The 24,187-nt window shown below is 40.6% G+C and overlaps 3 protein-coding genes across 4 annotated transcripts; 1 reads left to right on the top strand and 2 right to left on the bottom strand.

The window, feature by feature from the left end:
- LOC114551107 (uncharacterized) lies at positions 1-3,514 on the bottom strand. Of its 2 annotated transcripts, XM_028572194.1 has the most exons (5): positions 3,311-3,514; positions 1,655-1,972; positions 1,400-1,507; positions 1,086-1,184; positions 1-293 (listed from the first exon to the last, which is right to left on the bottom strand). In XM_028572194.1, exons 1-5 carry the CDS (start codon positions 3,381-3,383, stop codon positions 211-213), a joined length of 681 nt encoding a protein of 226 aa, XP_028427995.1. In that variant the 5' UTR covers positions 3,384-3,514; the 3' UTR covers positions 1-210. The 2 variants fall into 2 exon arrangements, with proteins under 2 accessions (XP_028427995.1, XP_028427996.1); XM_028572195.1 differs by lacking the exon at positions 1,655-1,972.
- A 1,522-nt stretch (positions 3,515-5,036) lies between these two features.
- LOC114551122 (B- and T-lymphocyte attenuator) lies at positions 5,037-10,205 on the bottom strand. The gene is made up of 6 exons (XM_028572217.1): positions 9,647-10,205; positions 6,709-7,035; positions 6,523-6,558; positions 6,281-6,409; positions 6,161-6,195; positions 5,037-6,065 (listed from the first exon to the last, which is right to left on the bottom strand). The coding sequence occupies exons 1-6, from the start codon at positions 9,750-9,752 to the stop codon at positions 5,760-5,762; spliced, it is 939 nt and encodes a 312-aa protein (XP_028428018.1). The 5' UTR covers positions 9,753-10,205; the 3' UTR covers positions 5,037-5,759.
- A 1,568-nt stretch (positions 10,206-11,773) lies between these two features.
- LOC114550911 (splicing factor U2AF 35 kDa subunit) lies at positions 11,774-22,452 on the top strand. Its single transcript, XM_028571890.1, has 8 exons — positions 11,774-11,880; positions 13,195-13,282; positions 15,079-15,145; positions 17,824-17,873; positions 19,348-19,446; positions 19,720-19,853; positions 21,983-22,081; positions 22,170-22,452. Exons 1-8 carry the CDS (start codon positions 11,837-11,839, stop codon positions 22,279-22,281), a joined length of 693 nt encoding a protein of 230 aa, XP_028427691.1. The 5' UTR covers positions 11,774-11,836; the 3' UTR covers positions 22,282-22,452.
- Positions 22,453-24,187: the final 1,735 nt, after the last annotated feature.

Raw genomic sequence — 24,187 nt, 5'->3', positions numbered from 1 at the left:
AGAACCACATTAATCATTCACAAAGGATAGTACATAAAAATACAAAACATAACAGCAAAGCCAAGCATTGATGAACAAGTATCAGTAAAAATGTGAATAAATGAGATACAAGTTGCAGGTTACAAAATCTTGAAATGAATACTATGAAATGTTTTGATATGAATCATTTGAAGTGAGAAGATTGATATCAAGGCACAGACATGGAGACTACTAATCGTTTTCATAGATATGAGTGGGAGGCAATGCATCACGGGAGGGCTGGCGGCTCAGATCTGGTGTGTCCCTGGATTCTCCTGCATGATTAGATTGAGAACAGGAGAGATTAGTTACTGTTCTCAGAATGATTATAGTAATGTATATAGTATATGTCCTGTATTATGTATATATTTGTTCTTATTCTTTTGTGGCATTTTTTCATTTATTTTTTTTAGATTAGACCTTCATCAGGACGTCTGCAGAGTACCTCTGCTGCTGAACAATCACTGTATGTAAAGATCCAAACTCCTCACCTTTACACCTGCATCTTGATGCAACACATAAAGTTAGCATTATGAGGACAAACACCATGAGTCCGACACCACGGTACACATATTTATAAAGATCATCTCAAGGTGCAAACAATGAACTACAATCTGCATTATAGCAGCAGACCCATTTTACAACTTCTATGTTACAAAGCCAATTATGTCGGTTGTTTTATTTATTTTTTTACACAGTTAGGCTTTACATTTATGACATGGTTGCTCATGTCTTTTACTTTTTCCTACATAGGAATTAAATTGACTCTAACTACATTCATGTCCAATCTGTTTCCTTGTCAAGTTCTATTGCTGCGCCATTGAGTCTTTGGGTGTGTCTGTACCCTGCTCTGGATTCTATGTGTGAGGTATAATACGTGTACTTGAAACCTTTTCACTCTTTATAACCTTTAACATGCAAAACATTATTTCATGCTACAATCTAACTTTACTGTAAGGGCACACTATTGATATCTTCCTTTGTATTTTTTTTTATGTTATGTGTGCGTGGATGTCATATGTCTGTGTGCCTATGTGTATGTATGTTGTGTATAAGCTATTGGACACCTTCATTTCCTTCTGGATAATCGTTTTCATAGATATGAGTGGGAGGCAATGCATCATGGGAGGGCTGGCAGCTCAGATCTGGTGTGTCACTGGATTCTCCTGCATGATTAGATTGAGAACAGGAGAGATTAGTTACTGTTCTCAGAATGATTATAGTAATGTATATATATATGTCCTATATTATGTATATATTTGTTCTTATTCTTTTGTGGCATTTTTTCATTTATTTTTTTTAGATTAGACCTTCATCAGGACGTCTGCAGAGTGCCTCTGCTGCTGAACAATCACTGTATGTAAAGATCCAAACTCCTCACCTTTACACCTGCATCTTGATGCAACACATAAAGTTAACATTATGAGGACAAACACCATGAGTCCGACACCACGGTACACATATGGCCAGAAGGAGTCTTCTGGGCTCTCTGCGAGATAAAAGAGGACATTTGACACCGCGTCAATAAAGAATGTAAGCCATATAATGCATGTGAAATGGCAATATCACTGTGAGAGAGTCAATTCAGCATCTGTACAGTCCAGTATAATCCATGCTGTGCAGAAGGATCACTCACCATGGACAGAGACGCTGATCTCAGGACTCAAACTGGCTCCCACTTTACACTGATACACACCTGAGTCATTTTTGCGTATTTTTTCAAAGACCAAAAACGATATCCCTTCTAAAGGCTTTACAAGTTTACACTCTGTTTTACTGTGACTGCAGACTTTGACAGGGACATGTTTAGTTTCCCCAACTTTATACCAGGAGACTGTCGCTGGTGAATTGTTGCAAAAAGCAACCATGCAGTTAATCCGAAGGTCTTCTCCAAGGAGAGATTCGTAAACCGCGCTGCCTACTTTAATTTCAACTTTACAATTTGAAACTTCACCTGCAAACGAAAAAAAAATGACAGAAGATTAGAAATGACTGGGGCAATGTGATACCAGCTGAGGATGACAAAATATGAAAGCAGTGAAAAGTGATGGAACATTTTCAAAATCAGTCTGCAGGAGTAGACAAGAAAAGAATCCGAGCACAGAAAAAAAGTTAGAAATGTTGCAGCTGCAGCCATCAAACTTCAAATTCAGGTCAGTAAATCATGTGTGGTATTTCTGTGGTTAAAGCACTTTTTTTGCATTGGGTTCTGTGCAACCTCAAATCTAAATTAAAACTGTTTAACCCTCCTGTTGTCCTCGGGGATAATATGACCCATTTTCAAAGTTTCTATATATCAGAAATTTGGATTTCTTTCAACCAAATTGTTAAAAAGATAACGTGGATGGTTCCATACAACGCTCTTTACAAGTCAGTTCACTGTTCTCATTGGATTTGGGTGTTTAATTATATCGTATAGCATTTAAAAAAAAAGAAATTGGTAAAAATTGGTAAAAGTTGAAAAAAGGCGACGGGAAGACAACACAAGGGTTAAGTTTACACTCCTTAATGTTAGAGTTTGGGTGTTGAAGCCATGGTTGGGATCAGGGTCTGCCAATCTTAATGGAGGATGGAAAACTTGTGAGAAAGTGATGCCAAGTATGAAGCTAGAACAGTGACCAAGAGGCTTGATTTCACAGCAAAAGACCTTCCCCGATGTCTTTGATGGTGATTCTACCTTATTACAATGCTGTTCTGCCATGGATGTAGCCTGCTTTTTACTTGTAATTGTTCTTCTCAGAATAAAAATGACGCAGGTGGACCAAGAAAAAAACTTAATCTTTGTCATTTTTACTTGCTGGAATGGTTGTAAGAGAAGAATGGCTAATATTTGCCATCAACCATCTAAAGATGCTCCATAAAGATCCTCCTGAGGTGCAAACAATGAGCTAAGGTTACTGCGTTATAGCATCAGAGACCCAATTTCTTCAGATTTTGACATTTTAACAGGAATTCATTGGTTTTCTTTAGGTTTTTTTCACAGAGTAAAATCGTATGTCTTTTCCTTTTTCCCTTATATATGAATTAAACCAAAAGCATTCATATTCAATCTAGTTTATTTCCAAGTCAAGTTTGTAATGCTGCGCTGTTGAATCTTTGAATGTCTGTATGCCTGCGCTGGATTTTATGTGTGAGGTATAATACGTGTATTCAAAACCTTTTCAGTCTTTAACATGCAAAACATAGTTTAACTTATTCCTATTCTCGAACACATTAATTAACATAAGAGAAACAAAGACCTGGTCAGATTGAGAGTGAGTGATGTACGGTAGATAGAATGACAAAAACTTACTATCAGCATCCAAAGTGAGGAAGAGCGCCACTAAGATGGACACATGGAGGATGGTCAGGCAGTTAAGTCTCATGGTGGGAACCAGCTACTGTATCCACTAGTGTCAAACAGCTATCACTGTAGGGCTGCTCTAAAGATCACAGTGGTTTTTACTTAACTTCCTGCTTTTGATCACTTTTTTTTTTTAACCTCGTTACAGCTGAAGCTCTGGGGGGTTTCTAGTAAACATTTTTTGCTTCCATCGTATTAGATTGTTTACAGGAAAAACAGCACAAAAGCGACTCAGCAGTGATGGTGTCATATAATCTTAATTCAAATCAAACAGTCACGGTTACATATTATTTGATTACACATTATGCCATTTGATTGCACATAATTTAAATGAAACAACAATTATAAAAGGTTTTGAAAAGCAAAACTACAGAAGCTCATTCGTCATTCACATAGTCAGAAAGTGTGCTAATAGTGGCTGTGGTAAACAGTCTGTAAGCCCATAAAACCATTACTGTTATCAGATGTGATGTCACTCATCAGAGTGAATTCAAGTCATGGAAGTGCAACAGCACAAAGTCACAGTTTGAACCGTCAGTGAGTGCATGCCACAAAACATTCAAACCAAGATCACAAACAAATCCTCTTTAGTTGAAGACTAAAACATTTAGTTTGTTAAGAGATGGTGCTGTGTTTAGCCTCTAATGTTGTAGAATTACAGATAGAGGACTTCTTAGCATGGTTTCAGCCCTTTTCCCACTTGCATGTTAGAGGTTAAGGCTGGTGTAGTTCTATATTTTTCTTATTGTCAACAAATCCAGTGAAATTCCAAAAATCCAACACGTTAGTTTATTTTTTTAATACTGTCTGACCAGTGCTAAAACTAACACCAGCAGGACAGAGGAAACACAAGTTAAGTCTGTGGCACTTGATCCCAAGCTCATTGGTTCTTAAGAAGACAAAACTTTAAGAATGAAGCACAAATATATAGTTTCATTTTTGAAAAGTAATTTCCTAAAACATCTGGTGTAGAGGCACTGCAGGTTTTAACAGATATTACTCACACAGGAGTAAAAAAGGGATTCGTTAGACTATTTTCAGCTGCAGATTAATAATTAAAATTTGTGTCAGCAGGACGGTGAATGTAGGAGTCAAAATAAACTAGAGTGTGTGTTCATGGTAAAGAAACATGTCACCCAGTTCACATAAGTTGGATCAGGTTTTGGACACACAGACAATATGTGTTAGTAGGATCAATTCTTGTTGGTCTTTTTATGGGATTTGTTGTACAATAGCAAAAACCCAGAGTATCCCCAGCCTTACCCTTTAACTTGTCTGCTCTCAGACAGTTTGTAATATCAGAGCGAGAGTGTTGGATCAGCGCATCTGCAGTTCCAGCCTGGTCTCACAGAATTCCGTGAAATGGTCACGAACTGTTAACAGTGCATTACGTGGTGGTGGGACGGAATGTGTGAAAATTCCGTGTGGCCACCACGGAAAACAATGCCAAAGTAAAGTCAATGAGAAGATGACGTAGCATTAAGAGCGACAACGTTAGTGAGTAGTATGAAAGGCCGAACAATCCACATGAGGAGGTTGGTTGGGGTGGTGGATGGGTCAAACAACACAGGACTTTCACCCAGGAGACCGGGGTTCGTGTCCCGCGTGTCAGGATTCCTTATTCCTTAAACCCAACCGTCCCGTTGTTCTTTTCCTAAACGCAAACCGTTGTTGTCCCGCCCTCCCACGACCTTTTCCTTAACGTAAGGGGCCGTGTTCATTTCACGGAATTATTCCGTGGCCCATCACGGACTTTTCGGCGATTCCGTGACACTGCCACAGCTTTTGAGTTAAGGGGCCGTGTTCATTTCACGTTATTCTGTGAGATCAGGTTGGCAGTTTGGTCGCTCACAGCCTCGTATATTTGAAGAAATCCTGCAACATGGCTCCAGTGGGACAATGTCAGTAACATTTCCGTGAAAGCAAAGATTTTACTTTTTGATGATGCAAACAAGGCACCCTTACAGCAAAACAGTATAGGTACTTCGTTGTCTTTGGTCCTGAATTGAAATGGAGTGGAGACCACTTGGTTACATTCCATTTTAATTTGGCATGTTTAGGGCGTATCCATTCTTATTGGTACATGATGACCTCACAAATTCCCAGCACAGCTCGGCCTAGCCAAACTTCACCTTGAGCAGAGGTCTAATCAATTTTAGCAAAGGGCAAATCTTTAGAGTCTCAGGTAGATGTCCGGCTGTATTTTCCTCATGTTGTGATAAGATAGCAGTTTTTTGTTTGTTTTTTTACAAAAACGCAAATGGAAAAAACTTTGCCTATCCAAGGCAAGTTTTCTGTATATCTCCTTTTAATCACTCTGCTGAGCTCCTCTGGGATGTACCAGATTGAAATGTGGTCCTCGCCCTATTTATTCCGGCAAATGGGAGCTGTTGTCCACTTAGGAGTAATTTATATTGGGCGCTGGGTCTTTAACACGGATAGCTGCATACTCTGAAGTCTCCTCCTGTCGTCTCCGTGGCGGCCGAGCAGCAGCCGCCGCTGGAAGATGATGATTGAGAGCAGCATACACAATAGAACTCCCCTCTTCCTCAGTGTCTCGTGGTGCTGGCAGCTCATTGGGTTGTGAGGGTGATGTAATCCTCCGGGTGGACCTCCGAGACGGCGGTGCAGAGGGGGTTCCTCTTGGCGAGGGCTGGATGCTGGCGTGAGGCAAGGGTTGCTCGACCATGGGGATCGCCATGTACTGAAAACATCCCCAAAAAAAAGCATTTTGCATTAAAGTGTTGAAAATGGGGGAAATGGGATGGACTGTAAGTTTGAAATATATCCTCTTCTTACCTGATTTTCAGTTTGCAGCTCTTTCTTTGGCCTCCCTGCATGATAGCATTTTGATGAAATTAGTTTATGTTTTTGGAGTCACAGTCATGTGGCGTATGGCATATTTATACAACATCTCACCTTTACAACCTCGCATTGATACAACGGATAAAATGATCACTATGATGACAAATGGCACAATCCCAGCTGCAAAGTACATGTATATCCATAGATCGTCTCTGGGTTCAGGTTCCACAATCATTTCTTCTGCTTTAAAAAGAAGTTTGACTCAATTAAACTCAAGGATCAGATTAATATTAAGACATGGAAAGCATGTGGAATAGCAGTGTCGAAGCACAACACTATATATAAACTTTTCTTACTTGTGACATTCCGTGTAACATTACGCTCACCATCACCTATAACATAATACAGAATTAAGTCTTAATGATACAAAGATAGACATTTTGTTAATAGCAGTTAGAAATATGAGCTGTACAATGTGAACACAGGTTTCTTAGGTCAGTTTAGTATAGATGTATGAAATTAGTGAAACATGTTACACTCACCATAGACAGAGATGTTGATGCTATGACTCATACTGCCTCCAGTTGTACACTGATACTGACCCGAGTCATTTCTGAGTATTTTTTGGAAGATCAAATACGATATCCCTTCTAAAGGCTTTGGACGTGTCCACTCTGTTTTAATGTGACTGCTGCTGCTGACATCAACAGGGACAGGTTTACTTGTCTCATATTTATACCAGGAGACTGTCAGTGGGGAATTGTTGCAGAAAGCAACTGGGCAGTTAATCCGAAGGTCTTCCCCAAGGAGAGCTTCATGAACCGTGCCGCGACGTACTCTAATTTCTATATCGCAAGTTGAATCATTATCTGCAAAAGGAAAATGACACAAACCACATACAGAATAGGTTAATTCATCTTTACTTTACAGTTTATTGTAATGGAGCAATTGCATCGGATACCAGCTTAATGATAACATTTTTTACAATAAAAGTTTTTTTAATCATGGTTTCTGCAGGATACCAAGTTAAAGGCCTTTTCAATACCGCATAGAATACAATTTCATACCTGTTTGGGACACACCGGCCTAAATCACTCAATTATATCCCTTTTTTTCAGTACTTTGCAGCAGCATATGACAATAATTTCCAATTATATAATCAATTAAATTCACACAACCTGGACCCAGATAAGCAGAGGGAAAATGGATAGAGTAACCAATTAAAAATTTATAATTTATTTAAGTTCATTCATTATTTGCCAGTAATCATCACTTCCCAATTATGGGTGGATGAGCGTATAGCTGTAGTTATCAGTATTACCAACTAACATTACTGTTCACTGCAGGCAAGAGAAAACATTTAAGACTTTTGAATAAATTCCAGTTTTTAATGCATTTTAGGGCTTTTAAGACGTTGCAAGACCTGAAGAGAACAGTCCAGGGGAGTTGTTACACTGGTTAAAGGACACCAGACATTTGAAATACACATAAGTAGGGTTGGACATCGTTTGGATTATAACAATTCTGATTCCAATTGCGATTCTTCCTTTCGATTCCGGTTCTTATCGATTCTCGATTCCGATTCTTTGAGGGGTGGATTTGAAATGGGTCACATGCCTATTTTCACAAATAAGAGGAGAATACGTTTTTTTGATTCAAGGGTGGTTTGCAGTTTTACAGGGATTTTTCAATGTAAAATAAAGCCACACTAGAGCGCTGCTTACTGTGCTCCAAGGCAGCAACACAACAAGCGCCTGGCCGCTACGGAAACCAAAACTTACGCATATTAAATTGGGAAGCGATGATCGGATTTGAAACCAAATCCTAAAACGATTCCAAACGATTCCAATAAAGAAACGATTGCACTGGAATCGTAATTTTTGAAACAATTCCAAGTAGGAATCGGTCCTCGGTGCCCAATCCTACACATAAGTAGCTTTTCTTAGTAAGATTGTGAAAGGAAGGAAAAAGTACCATCATATGCGATGCAAATCTTAATACGGTAAAAATCCAAACTAAAGAAACACACTGAAACTGACATTTCATTTTGTGATAAGTGGAAACACAATTTGCATGAGAAGGAAGTGAGAGTGAACCCAACCTAATGTACAGCGTCTCGAGGGAAACTTTAAACCCACATATCTGAATTTCACCCTGATAACCCCCGATTTACTTTATATAAATCACTGAAATCTGCAACTGCATTAGTGTCAGTTTAACACAACACGTTCCACTGTTCACCAACGTTGAGCTGGAGTTCATTCTTAACCTTTGAAACAGCCGTTGACTAAGCAATCAATCAGTTCAATTCAAGCTCTGTTCTGGAGCTTTCAGACATCACAGTATTAAAATGCTTACAAAAACTGAAAATCTAAACATCCATAGTTCCATGATAACTGGGTTTGTCGCTATGAGAAATATGTATCTGCAAAAAAAAAAAAAACGGCCCTGTTCTTTCTTTGTTTGTAAACCAACGGCTTATTTTGGTATTTTTAATAAGTTAACTATACTGGTGTAAGATAGTGGTAATACTGTATGGATAATTATGATTTTTTCTATAAACAAAGTCCATTTTTAAATGTTGGTTGCTCAATGCCACCAACCTGAGTCACTATTAAATAATACTGTACCTCCTCTGGCTTCAAACCACAACATTAAAGGAAACCACAGAATAACATGTAGACAAATATGTGAATGACACTGTGGTCGGTGGCAGTAAATAGAGTAATTCACACAGCACATATAGCTTTTTCTATAATAAGAAATCACGCAAATCCTGTTGCCAGGACATATTGCATACGGAAATGTATAGAAACAAAGGAACATGAAGTGGGTAGATGACTGATGAAGCTAATGAGTAAGCTAGAGAAATAGTTTTTAGTTGTTCCATGTTTTTGAAAATATTTTTGCCTTTTTTTTTTCTTTTTTTTAATGAAAACTGTGTTTCCATCAAGCTCCCACACGCGCGAAAAACACCCTCCTGTTAACCGAAAGTATTTTCAACACCTGAAACCGACATTATACAATTAGTTTTACATATCAGTTGAACGTACATTCAAGGTATATATATGACATACTTTTAAAGACAATTATATAATAAGATTATTATGTGGCATGTTCTAGGAAGAATAACATAATCCTAATATCGGTTACAACTTTCACAACAAACTGAGCCACTTGTTGGGTTTGGGAGATATGCCGACTTCGTCCTTTTAAAAACTGTATAAGCTGCCTACATACTTAGCAGTTGTATTTTAAATCTATATCCTGTGTAGACATGTACACAGCACTTTAGAATTCATGACATACACAGAAATCAGGCCTCCAACCTGTACCACGGTATTTGGATAATGGTCACAAAGCTGTTATTTTATTTTTTTTAGTCCAAAGTCCTGATTTAACACATAACGGACCTGCAGAGGAAGGAAACGTAACACAAATATTGAGACAAGACAATATGCAAAAACAATAAGAACCTACTGTCAGCATTTAAGGTGAGAAGCAGCCCTGCCAAGATGGACACATGCAGGACGGTCCAGCAGTGGTAAGGCCTCATGATGGGAACACTCAGAAAAGCTCCAGTCATCTCGCAGTCACAGCCAATCCAAGTGAGAAATGTTCCTCTGAGCACATCGTTATTTGGCTTAACAAAACCGAGAAGTGCTGAAGCCGAGGTTGGATTTAGTTAGCAACACGCTGCTTCCTCTTTCTACCCTCTGCTCGCTCCCTTCTACCTCTTTTCCTTTTAGAGTATATGGGCTGTGAGTGCACTGGAGGGGAGATAAGGTCGTGGGTGGTCTTGCTTCTCTAAATGTTGCAGGTCCAATGCAGTAAAACATCTCAGATTAGGGGCTTCCCCCAGTTTTAGGCGCTGACCCGGCTACAATGCAGCAATAGCAAGGATCTAATGCTTTACTACAATCTTTCTCTCTCATGTTACCTCTCTTTTCTTTTCCGAGTCTTGTTTCAGTCAGTGCACCTTGACAGCGACTTCATCATTTCTTGGCAGTGTCTGTGGTTCACCCTCGTCAAGCTGACTTCCTCTCCTCTCTCCCTTTCTTTTAACTTCACCGTCTGCCTCTCTTGCAAACTTGTGCGGCCTTGTGCACAGCAGTGTGGTTTCAGAGGATGCACAGTGCGCTGAAGGGGAGGTGGGGATGCTGTGGCCTCTTTTAATGCCCACTCTGTGTGTGTGTGTGTGTGTGTGGTTGCTATTGAGCAACATCATCAGCTTATGGACTGCTTATCTTTCAATGAATCAGCCTCATTCATGTTTTAAAGGACCGCTCAAATAGATAAGTTTTGGGGGCTTAAATGATAACTTTTTTTTTTTTTTTTCTATCTTGTATAAGTCCCCCAACTTGTGTCCCTTTAAAACTTTGGGGAAATACAATATGCACAGTATCCACATCTGAAGTCCTTTTTCTACACAGATAAAAGTAGGCTAAATAAGCAGTTGTAAAATGTAGGCCCACCTTTAACAAGTTGTCATATCATAGGTGGCCTAGTCTATATACAGGACGTTCCACTTCCGGGATTGCTCTGCCAGAAATTCCGCCGAATGTCCCTCATTTAGGCCGGATGTCCGTTAACTTGGAATCTGATGGATTTCTGAGGATGGTTGACTGCTCCTCAGATCTCTGCAGGGTAAATCCAGACAGCTAGCTAGACTATCTGTCCAATCGGAGTTTTCTGTTGCACGACTAAAACAACCTTTGAATGTACAGGTTCGACCAAAACAAGTTCCTTCTATTCCTGCTATTTTGCAGAGGTGCCGTTGCTCTGTACGGCCGCCCAAGACGATTGTGATTGGTTTAAAGAAATACCAATAAACCAGAGCATGTTTTTCTCCCATCCCGGAATGCTGTGTGGACTAGCCAGACCCTCCTCCTCAGCGCTGTGGAGATAGTTCTGGCAATGTGAGAGGTGGCCTGACCAGAGGTTTTTCCTATAAAAACTTATTCTAGCTGACAGATAATCATAGTGGAATGAAGGTACAAGACGTATTCAGATCCTTAGGTAAAAGTAGCAATACCTCACATAAAAATACTCCCTTACAAGTAAATAAGTAAAAGTATAAAATTACTATCAGCAATATGTACCCAATCAAAAGTAAAAGTAGGCTACTCAGTAGGTGCTTTCAGGGTGTTGTGGTATTCTACATAGGCCTTCATATGGGATTATTATCACTGATGCATTGAGCTAATTTTAACTAGCCTAGCCTACTTTATACCCTGGGTAGTTTCATCAATAACACTGCATCATATTTTATAAGCAGAAGAAGAAGTATACTACAAGTAAAACAAGTAGTAGGCCCACGTAGGCCTACATCACATCTGTAGGCTAGCCTACTTATTGTCCTAGGCTACTTGATGTTAACTTTCCACTACTGGCTTCTCACTTGTTGTTGTGCACAACAAGTTTTTACTTTTAAAATTAAAAGTAAAAACTGAATAACTTAAGGACGAGCAACGAGACAAGTAGGTTTGTTTGAGATAATAAGATCATGGAAAAGTTGGAAAATAAGTATTTTCTAGGACAACAGCGCAGATATGTGGCGTTCAGGGTCATTGCAAGTTGTCAGCTGGTTGTCAGGTGGGCGGTAGTGACTGCGCAATCGCCGTCCCTTTACGTAATGACGTCAGTCACTACGTCTCCGACGAGCCGAAAATGGCGGAGTACCTGGCATCCATTTTCGGTACAGAGAAAGACAAGTAAGTTTTATTCAATATCTATTGTAGTAGTCACACAAACGATTAGTGTTATGCAAAGTATGTTCGCAGCGGTTGTTTTTCATCTTTAACGGGGCTCAGTTTGTAGCCGCAGCACTGTTGAATGTCCTAGTCAAGCTCACTAGCAACAGGAAGCTAACGCTCAGCTAACACATTGAATGAAACTCAGGAAGGCACCCCAGCTAACATGCAGCTGCTGTGTGCTGTTGGTTTGCGCCAAAATATGTCATTTTGCAAAGTGTTCAATAGTTTATTCGTAACGTCACACACGACACATTGAAGCATACTTTGCAGGTCATTAAAAAGCCGAGTAACGTGGAGCTTGCTTAATTACCGAGCTTGTTAGCAGAGTTGCTGACTTGCTCAGGCGGATTGTTTTGTTCCGTTTCACCAGTGGAGTGCCGCAAAATGCATCCTACACACGATAAGCTGTTTGCATTCTACAGACCTGAATATCGCGATATGTTAATTCTAAATGTATTGCAATAATGTGACTATTGATGACGTTCGTAAAAAGCCAAGGCACCTTTAATGATATAGCCATTTCAGCAACACGGCATTTCAGCTTGTTTTAACGTTACATACAACTATGAAATATAAGAATAAAAGTTACAGTGCTGTGTAAGGAAGGAATAATTACTTGATTTAATAAAAGGCAGCGTCAAACAGACGTCTAAAGCCTTGTTTTAAAAGAACAGCAGAAGGGGTGGTATCTGAAATAAAAAAAAATATAATTTAAGGTAACTTTTGGTTAAGATATTCAAGCAGAGAATTTATCTAATTTTTCATACAATATTGTTGTAACGTATTGCCCAAACGGTATCTAGTTCATATTGTCTAGTTGTAATACTTTTAGGTAGGTAATACAGAGAAATCCCATGAAAAGACCAGAAGCAACATTGATCTGACGAACAAGTGTTGCCTGTGTGCCATGATGTTGCCCTGGTGCCCCAAATCCTCATTTTTATGTCAGCATCTGTTTTATCTAAAAAGATATTATGTTTGTTCATCTCACTTCAATTTTATTGCTGCAAAATGGCATTGTCAAGCAGACAAACTGACCAACACATATATAATAATAAATCGATTCTTGGCATCTGTGTATCGATACAGTATTGCCACGGAAAATATCGCGATACTATGCTGAATCAATCCAAGTCTTGAGAAAGGCATTATTGTTTTTTTGTCTTTTTGATTTTGTTGACAATAACAAAGATGTTGGGGTTATTAGCCTTTACTGAATCAATTGAAACAAAGTGAACTATAGGTATGATGACGCCTTTCCTTCTTTTCCAGGGTCAATTGTTCCTTTTATTTTAAAATTGGCGCTTGCAGACATGGAGACCGCTGCTCGAGATTGCACAACAAACCAACCTTCAGCCAGGTGAGCATCACACCACAGTGTTTCTCCTACAACAATGACTTCACTGTGAGATTCCCATGTCACTGTTAATGGTAAATCGACTGCCATAGCGCTGTTCTAACAGACCAGGTGCTTTCCAATTTGCCTCTCATTCAGCCATTCGCACACATACTTATACACTGGTGTCGGCAGGGCTGCCACGCAAAGCGCTGGCCATCTGAAGCAACTTGAGGTTCAGTGTCTTGCTCAAGGACACATCAACATGTGGACAGCAGCCAGGGATTGAACCACTAACCCTGCGATGAATGGACGACCTGCTGTACCTCCTAATATTTTGTCCTTTGACTCATCAAGGCCCAGGCCCATATCTCAAGCCGTGTAGCCGATTCCACAGTGGATATTGTGTGAACGCTCTATAACTCATGAAGCTGATCGGTTTGGAAAAATATATTGAAATTCATCTAATAGGTGAAAATGTGCGAAGTAATTTTTTTATTATTATTATTTTTTGAGCATTTTTAGGGCTTTATTGACAGGACAGCTGAATAAATGAAAGGGGAGAGAGAGGGAGAATGACATGCAGCAAAGGGCCACAGGTTGGAGTCGAACCCCGGCCCGCGTAAAGGCTGTTTGATGCTCCTGCGTTGAATCGCCGGCGTACCCTCGCAGACCCCTCTGCGTCGCCGCCAACCCCCCTCCAAGCCCTCCGCCGTAGCTCAACGTGCACCTCCAAAAAAGTTTTACTTTGCCTCGAGGCGACACAGACCGCAAGGACTGTGATTGGTCAACTGGTCCTGTGTGTTGATATTCGGCGTTTCAAGCAGCCTACTGTGGGGAGTAGCAACACGCTAGTTCACCGACATAAGCTTTGCAAATAAACTCAAAACATATTTGGGTTACAATGACCGTGGTTGTCCGTGTCTATACGTCAGTAACGTTTTGAAATTAGCACTTCACCAGCAAGCAGTACATAAACTGGCTGGCAGACACCTCGCAAATAACCTCAGACGTATCACCCCGCCCCTAGCGTTATGGCGGTGAAATGCACCGCGATACAAAGCAACCACGACACAGAACTCCGAAAGGGTCACGACGCCGTAGGAGTGACGGAGTAGCTACGGGGTGGAGTTGACGCAGATGCATAAAACAGCCTTTAACCTCTATATATGGGCGCCCGCTCTACCAACTGGGCTAACCGGGAGCCCGAGTCATTTTTTGAGTACATATGTAATCTCTGAAATGTGCCCTGTTTCATTTGGCATTAGACCTGAGAGTCAAATGTGTTCATATGCAGTGAGGATAAGCTACTTTGACAAAGTTTGTATTGTTTTTAAATGTTAAGTATGTTAACCCATGTGATTTTTTTTTTTTTTTTTTTTTTTTTTTTTTTTGGGGGGGGTTAATGTGTCTGCAATTACGTAACTTACAGAAAAAACCTGCTCTGTCAGCCATTTCCTGTTTTGTAATTTCTTATTCCCAGCAGTTGTATTTCAGAGGTCATGTTGGAACATTAGAGAAATTCATAATTGCAAGGTTGTTCTTTTACTATGAAATTGTACATTTGAATCAGTCTTTGTAGATGGGCGAAGGTGATTTTTACAGAAGTTATTTTGAAAAAGAATTATTTGTACAAGTGGAGAAAAAAAGTGGCACAGGAATGCAGACTTTCTTTCCAGTTTCAAAGGAAACGCCTGCATGAGTATCAAAAAAATGTAAGGAGGCTTAAATAGAAGTTGATGTCATCAGAAATAGATCAAAACTAGACATGTATCAGAGATTCCTATCTGATCACATGCTTTTTGTTCTTTCCCCTGCAGACCATCTTGATTCAGAACATCTACCGTAATCCCCAAAACAGTGCACAGACGGCCGACGCTTCTCGCTGTAAGTTAAACATTGGTCAGCAACCTCCCTTTGTTTCCTAAAAGTGGTGCTCACATATAACAGATGCGAGGTACCTCTTTGGCCCTGTTAGATGGAGACCCAGTTGCTGTGACCCCCATTATCTCCCAAGTATACCAAACCAAGTATTCAGTCATTTGTAATGCCAACAAAAAGCACAAACACCTGCTGCTGATACTTTCACTATCTGTTATTCAACCTTGTGTAGCTGAGCCTTCACGCCAAAACACAAACAGCCCAACAGACTGCTGATTATATAAGTAAGTACAGTTTATTTATATAGCACTTATCGCATACACAGTCACAAAGTGTTTCAGAGGCCAAATAAATAAATGCATAATAAAAAAAATTGATAATCATAAAAAGCACGATAAATCACAGTAAGTCATAGTGAAACACAAAAGCATAAAATACATATGAATGCATTCAACAACGTCGTTAAACAAACACCTGACTGAGAAGATGCGTCTTTAGCTGCTTTTTTACAAATGTAAGCAGAGGCAGCCATTCTTAAAACAAGAGGCATTATGGTTGAATATCTAAAACTGTGTGTTGTGGGTGTGTGCAGTAAATATGTTGAGCCCATACAAACAGTGCTAATTAGGGTGAAATACCTAGAACTGTGTGTTGTAGGTGGGTGCAGTAAATATGTTGAGCCCAGTCTAGTAGAGCTAAAGCAGTACCTCTCATACAGGTAAGTGTGTAATGGGCAGGAAAGGCCTTTAGAATTGATTTGTGGGTTGTTCCTTTGGGCCTCGTATTTGCATTATGTATCCAGTATATTTAAAAGCATTGCATTCACTCTGCCATTCATACATAGACATTATTTACTTGAGCATCACATGTGACTGTGGATCTGGTGAAATGTCCTTTATTGGCACCCTTACTCGGACAACAGGCTGGACCTAAAATGACCTCTTTGTTAAGTTTTGATTGTGAAATATAATCGGCATCTACGGGGTTGGGCAAGTTTTATTTGTGTTGTGTTAACTCGTATGTTGAATGTTGCAAATGTGGTTGCATGCATGTGCTTACAATTCAGGACCATTTGAAATCGTTAAAGTTTTTTGGTTACCGCTTCAGGTCATTCTCTTTGATTCAGCGCCTAGACAAACAAACGTAATGTACCAGCCATCAAAGTGATCCATAACTGTGAATAAGTAGCTAGCGGTTGCATCAGAGCAGTACAGTCTGGGTACAACATTATAGCAGTAATACAAGCATGACCTGGATCATTATGTGTTAAATGTTTCTTGTTTTACACCTCCCCAAAGTAAAACTTTTCAATCAACTAAAATATTTTTTGACCTACTTTCTGTAGATCACAACCTATTTAAGCTCTACTAAACCAATATATAGTCTGTAATATAAATGGGAATTTAAATCTAGTATACATACCGGTACTTCAATCTTAAAATTGTAGCCCATTTTCTGACAATTACCCGTAATAAGTAAATATCTCAAACCATAAATTCTAAATCAGTGAGGGGTGCAGGCAATGAGCTTCACCTCCCAATAAATAACAGAGTGGCCATTTCTGAGCATTTGAAGGCGTCCTATAATTAGCGGGAATGTAATTAACGAGATGTAATAACTAAGGACCACAATTTACTGATAGAACATTTTCTAATGACATTTTTTTCTTCCTCAGCTCTTTATTTTGGTTGATTTATGTCACAGACGTTTACGTTTTGTATTTCAGACCATTTCCCTCTTGAACATTTCCCTTCATAACCTTCAAAACTCTGCCCAGTCTGCTGATGGTTTACACTGTAAGTTCTCCCTTCATCTGCAGGACCCTCCAGCACTGACTGCACTTAATTTACTGTATCACACCTCCCCACATAAATTTGGCGTAGTGTAGGAACATGTCCTCTTAGAGATGTCTAAATGCGTCACATCATTTTCCTGGGGTTAGACTTGACCGGCCACGTGCTGTTCTGCATGCATTCCCGGCCTCTCTCAAACTACCCGAGTCTATGTCGTGCAATAATGTGCACACATTTGGGGCCAGCTTCCTCATTTTGCTGCCGTAAACTGATGTGTTAGACTTAAAGGCTATAATTAACTTTCTGTGTTCTTCGCGTTACACTTAACACTTTCACATTGAGTACAGTTTTTTTTTTTTTTTTTTTTTTTGCTGCTGATTCATTAAAGCAGGTTTCTACTAGGGCTGTCCTCAACTTTAGAGAATTCCCATTTTATGTACTGTAATAGCCAGGGGTTGTCATGAAGTAGTTGAATAGTTAAACTTAAAAGAATTCATTTTGTGGTATTACATCATGGCCCCTCTGTGCACATGTAAATGTAGTTACACAACCAGTCCCGTAAAGGAGGTAACGCATTGCGAAATCCTTTCAAAGTAAAGCCCCACCAACCAGGAGGAGGGTCAGCTCTAGTTTTTACCTTGCTTCGGTGTAATGATTGGGAGAGAGTAGGCTGTTTTTTTTTTTTTTTTTCTGGCAACAAATAACATACACACTCTTTACCCTTTTTGTTCGATGTTTACAGGGTGTAACTGTTATAGCAAGACCTATCATGACACGTCGCTACAGTTAGATTTGTTTTTTGTTAAAAGTTACACGGTCCATTTGAAGACTCTGTTGCCAACGGCGTCCATCTAGCATTGGCTTGACTGTCCCCTTGTTGACATTCCGTAGGTGCCGTCAGTGATGTGGAAATGCAGGAGCACTACGACGAGTTCTTTGAGGTGAGTGACCTTTCGTGCCGCCGTCTCGCCCTCATTCCACACGTAGCACGTGGCGTGACGTCGCGACTCTGTTATCTGCTTTTAGGTAGCACGTCGCAACCCAAGAGAGCGACATGACATCACAGCAAGAATCGTTACATAAAACATAATCATATTTACACAGCAGGAATATGCTACTGATCCTTTTACACATGGAAAATGAGAGGTTTGGAAACTGTTTTTTATTTTCTATTTCCCTAATTGTGACCTGACCTGAATATGTGGCTTAAATCATTCAGGGTAATCTTTTGGAATCAAATCTGAAACTCTACATGTTCTTGTTCATGTTACGATGGCACAGGGTTGTTTACGTTTCTCAGCTGGTTTATAAATGAAAAGCAGCGGGACGAATAACCCGGCGGACTTTCAGTACCACGACACACGTCTAACCCAGCATCTGACAACACTCATTTCAATATAAAAGAATGTATTGTTGTAAGATTGTATGAAATTGCCTATTAAACTGGACCTACAATGACATATGGGTGGCCTAAAGCCTTTATACACACATTTGTAGTGCACTTTATTAGAGATGTTGAAATAAGTGTTGGTATGGTTTTATAAATAATTTAGTGTTAAACATACATGTGGTGGCCGGTTAGCTCAGTTGGTAGAGCGGGCGCACACGTGCAGAAGTTTGTACCTCAACGCAGAGGGTCCAGGGTTCAGATCCGACCTGTGACCCCCACCCCCTCCTCCTTTCATATCTCAGCTTTCCTCTCTAATAAAGGCAGAAACATGACAAAAAAACATACCTGTGGCACAGTGAATCTTTTGGGACTGTATCTGTGACCAACTGCCACTTTGCCTGTTTGAAAGCCATGATGTCTCTCTCTTTCTCATGGGTGGGCCAAATTCTCTGGGTGGACAAAGCAGAGAAAGGGGAGGTAACCTTTCCCCTTATGACCTCCATAAGGAGAAGATTCCAGATCGGCCCATCTGAGCTTTCATTTTCTCAAAGGCAGAGCAGGATACCCAGGGCTCGGTTTACACCTATCACCATTTCTAGCCACTGGGGGACCATAGGCAGGCTGAGGGAACTCATATTAATGTTAAAAAACCTCATAAAGTGAAATTTTCATGCCATGGGACCTTTTAATGTTTGTTTTTTTTCACAAATGAGGTGACTTGTATTTGCTAATAATATGTTGGATTCATGGTAAGACATTTTAAATTTAATTTAATTTTGCCTGATGATGGTCTAGTCCCCCCACCCCCCCACCTTTTCTTGCTAACCGGTGCACATTTAAGCAGCAAATAAAAGCTAAGAGATAAGACCAGACTACAGAGCAGCTGCTTTCCTCAGACTGTTACCTAACTCACCCTCCACACTGCCACCATACAAAATACATTTGTTTTGGTTTGACTTTGAGAAATGAACCTTGACAAACACCTGTTGAAGAGGTTAATTTTTTTTTTCTTATTTCCGATACAGGAGGTTTTCACAGAGATGGAGGAGAAATACGGCGAGGTGGAGGAGATGAATGTGTGCGATAACTTGGGCGACCACCTTGTCGGCAATGTTTATGTTAAGGTTGGTGAGGCATCTAAAAGTATTTGTGAGAGAGGTGGAGCTGATGCAGATGAGATGTATATGAATAGTAAAGATTAAAAAGACCGAATTGGACTGAATGTCATGAAAATGTATTTTAATTTAGTCAGAACCTTGTGGCAAGTTATTCACTTCCAGTGTAAATTCAGGGTCATTGAGTCACATGTATTTATATTTCACACATTAGCTGCCACTGGTTGTCAGTTATTCTAAGCTGTCCTTAGTTCTTCTAAGTGTGCGTATGTCTGTGTGTAGTTTCGTCGTGAGGAGGATGCCGAGAAAGCGGTCATGGACCTGAACAATCGGTGGTTCAACGCCCAGCCCATCCACGCAGAGCTCTCCCCCGTCACTGACTTCAGGGAAGCTTGCTGCCGCCAGTATGAAATGGGGTAAGTGTAATAAATCCTACGATACGTTTTTTGAAAATGTATAACCTAACAATATTGCGTTGAGTCAGCCACTTGACAACATATTTTCGAGCGAAGGGTTACTTGGATCTTAGTCCATATCCTTGGCGTTCCACTTCCTGGATTGCTCCGGTGCCGCAGGAAATTTTGCCGGATGCGTGTATTTTCCGTTTTCTTCCTTTCTTTCTTTGTGTTGGAATTTGAAATCCGGTGGATTTGAGGATTATGGTTAACTGCTCCTCAGATCTCTGCAGGGTAAATCCAGACAGCTAGCTAGACCATCTGTCCAATCTGAGTTTTCTGTTGCACACTGTTTTGCGGCGGCTCAGTGCGGAGCTTAGCACCGGCCATGACGATTCTGATTGGTTTAAAGAAATGCCATTAAGTCAGAGCACGTTTTCCTCCCGTCCCCGAATGCGGCGTGGAGTAGCCAGACCCTCCTTCAGCACACTGTGGAGGAGGGTCTGGCAAAGCGGGACTACTTGGATCTTAATTTTCTGCAAGTGCAGTAAACATTTCCAACATTTCAACAATTGCAAATGTTTACTGCAATTACCAAATGTTTAAATAAATGCATTTACCAGCACCTGATCAGAGAACTTTTTGTTTGCCTTTTCACTTTGTCTGATCGGCAAATATCGAACAAGAAAAGCAGGATAGCTTAGCATATTGTCTCTGTGACCTGCAAATGGAATTAGAACACAACCTGAAATGATTGCTGCTGCATCAGTCCAGCTGAAAGTGAAACATTGTATTCATTTTATTGGATAAGCTACAATACATGTGTGTAGGGGCATCAGGTAAAGTCACAGAAAGACATGTGGTGTTGGCAGCAGGTTGGTGATGTGGGGAAAAATCTCCCCCCCCTCCCCCTCCTCCCTGCAGCTAGATGATCCAAGAGAAAGCTTCACTGTTCCCCCTGCAGCTCAAGCTGGATTACTACCCAGATAAAAAGGCCCAGTTCCCTGAGGCCTGGTATTTGAAAGGCTTGTTGAACTGGTTGAACTACCTGGAAGCTTCTTTGGGTGTAGGTGCCATTTAAGCACAATATCCTCAGACATAACAGCCTAAAGATGTTTGGGTGGTTGCTTCATTGCCTAATCTTAACAGAGGCTCTCTCTCCTTAAGCTTTGTGATTTAATGTCGGCTATTCCTAAATTACTGCGTTTTAATCAAATTACCACTCGGTAAACCTTAGGCCAGCATAGAAAAACTCTCTCTCTTTCACCTTGCTCCTCAATTCCCATAGACAAATAGCCCTCCTACCAAGCTCCACCCCCACTCCTTTTTTTTCTTCTTCTTTCTATCCCTTCCTTCTGGTGAGCCTCACCTAACATAACAAACTCAAAGCTTCTTACCCACTCCCTCTCATATCTATAACACCATACCACGACTCACAACATTTTATACTACAATCACAAAAACACTCATCGTACACACACGCCCCTCCCCCACCCCCATTGTAAACTGTCCCCTGTAGCGTTTAGTCAAAGACTGTCTATATTTTTTATGTTCTTTTGTGTTGACATGCTCTGTTTATGTATATCCAATAGTCTTTGTATACTGTATGTTACATGTCTCTTACACTCATTTGGGTTATGTAAGGTTTGTGGGTTTTTGTAATTATTTGTATAACACCTATGGAAAACGTAATAAAAAAAAAAAAATCTCTACACACTGCCCACAGAGTGAAACAAACATGGAGTAAATTGGGGTCCCAGAAGCTTATTTTTGCCTCAAGGACCCCCAGCAGGGGAAGCAGGCCCTGCCAGCAGCTAGCACGCACGTGCCCTTTAGCACTGAAAACATAACCAGCTGTGTGAAATATCACATTTTCTTAAATGCAAAGACAAACTTTGTCCTTGCACAGTGGGAGGAAACTCCTCTCCTTTACGAGTCCCTCTGTGTTTTTCCATTGGATTGGGTGTTGTTTGCTCTGCCAGCGACAGGACAAACTTAGTTTGGGGGGGGGAGATAAAGATCTGATATTCTACCTGGTCGCCTGGCATGCATCAGCATGTAGAACTAAGAGCCAACTTTTCCCTCATAGCCCTGTTCCACCAAATGCAAGCCAAGCAAGTGTTAACCCTTCGTGTGCTGTTTCCCTCCAGAGAGTGCACCCGAGGGGGCTTCTGCAACTTCATGCACTTGAAACCCATATCGCGGGAACTTCGAAGGGAGTTGTACGGCCGCCGCAGGAAAGGGGGAAGGTATAGAAATCTTGGAAGGTGAAACATTTTATATTTAAGGATCAATCAGAATTTGCGAATCACTTTTTTTTTTCTTCTCTCCGATCAGGCCCCGCTCTCAATCGCGTTCCCGCGAACGCCGCTCCCGCTCCAGGGACCGACGGCGGGACCGCGAGAGGCCAAGAAGGTCGAGGGACCGAGAGCGCTCCGGAAGATTCTGAAAGAAGCCAAGACCGAACCCAATGTCCTACCAAATCCTTCCCTCTTAACCCCAGCAGTGATGACAAAGTTATTTTCTTTTTTTGGTGAATTGTTGGAAGTGTTTTTCTTTTATTCCCTTTTTTTAAGACAAGCTTGTGTCGCTTTCTCAATAAAACAGATTTGTAATTCTGCACTGGCACCATTTGCTTACATGAACATCAACTTATAACTTACGTAGAGACCTTTTTATACAAGGAACGGGCTGATTATTAGAAGACTGCATGCGTGTGACAGGATTTTAACAAATGTGGTTACTTTGGTGAGGCCTTAGAAGCTGCAAGAGCAAGAAATTGCACAGAACTAATATAAGTTTACCTGAGATACACTACTGGTTTTAGAACACCCCAATTTTTCTAGTTTTCTTTTATTGAAATTTTAGCAGTTAAAGTCCAATGAATAGCTTGAAATGGTACGTGGTGAACTGCCTGAGGTTAAAAAAAAGTAATGTTACCAGAATTTTACAAAAATGCCTTTTTCAGGGAACAGGGAATGGGTTAACAACTTAAAAAGCTGTTCTGCAGCAATGGAGGTTGATCAAGCTTTGAAAGTTGGTGCTACCAATTCCGACCGGTGTTCCAACTTGTCTGGAATACTTACAACCCCCTCAGGCAAAAGGCAATTAACAATGGAAGAGAGACGGACCATCATAACACTTAAGAATGTTGGTCTTTCCTACAGAGAAATTGCGAAGAAAGTCAAGGTGTCAGTGGGTACAGTATTCTTCACCATCAAAAGGCACTTAGAAACTGGGGGAAACTCTGACAGGAAGAGGTCTGGCAGACCCAAAGCCACAACAGAATCCGAAGACAAGTTTCTGAGAGTCAACAGCTTGCGTGATAGGCGGCTCACAGGACAACAGCTTCAAGCACAGCTTAATAGTGGTCGTAATAAGCAAGCTGTAAAGAGAAGACTTGGAGCTGCAAGTTTGATAGGTCGAGTTGCAGCAAGAAAGCCATTGCTGAGACATCAGAATAATAAAAAGAGGCTTGCCTGGGCCAAGAAACACTGCCAATGGACTACTGAAGACTGGAAGAAGGTGTTATGGACTGAAATCTTCGGTTCATCACGCAGGATTTTTGTATACAGTCGAGTAGGCGAAAGGATGGTTCCTCAGTGTGTGACATCAACTGTCAAACATGGAGGAGGAAGCGTGATGGTCTGGGGCTGTTGTGCTGGATCCACGGTCGGTGATCTGTACAGAGTGAAAGGCACCCTGAACCAAAACGGCTACCACAGCATTTTGCAGCACCATGCAGTACCCTCTGGTATGCACCTAGTTGGTCAGGGGTTCATCCTACAGCAAGATAATGCCCCAAAACATAAGTCCAAGCTATGGCAGAACTACCTTAGCAAAAAAGAACAAGATGGTAAGCTTACAAACATGGAGTGGCCAGCACAGTCACCAGACTCAAACCCCATTGAGCTGGTTTGGGATGAACTGGACAGAAATGTGAAAGCAAAGCAACCTACAAGTGCCACACATTTATGGGAACTTCTGCAACAGAGTTGGGAAGAACTTTCTGAAGAATATTTGATTTCCATTGTAAGAAGAATGCCACGAGTGTGTTCAGCTGTTATATCTGCCAAAGGGGGCTACTTTGATGAGTCAAAAATGTAGAATACATTTTGGTTTATAAATTGATTCCATGATTTCTTTTTTAACTTCAATTATTTGTTCTATTCTTTCATTTCAGAGTATAATAAGACATTGAACTGCATGCATTTCAATAAAAACCTGGAAAAATTGGGGTGTTCTAAAACTTTTGACCAGTAGTGTAGGTCTCAAGATATTGAGGATTTAAGGGCATCTCATTATTTGTTTGAGTGCAAAGTAAGTTCATATCCGATGTTGTCTAATGCCCAACT

The sequence above is a fragment of the Perca flavescens genome, chromosome 24, assembly GCF_004354835.1.
Source record: "Perca flavescens isolate YP-PL-M2 chromosome 24, PFLA_1.0, whole genome shotgun sequence".
Lineage (NCBI taxonomy): Eukaryota > Metazoa > Chordata > Actinopteri > Perciformes > Percidae > Perca > Perca flavescens.
This window is presented reverse-complemented; position numbering and strand designations above follow the sequence as displayed.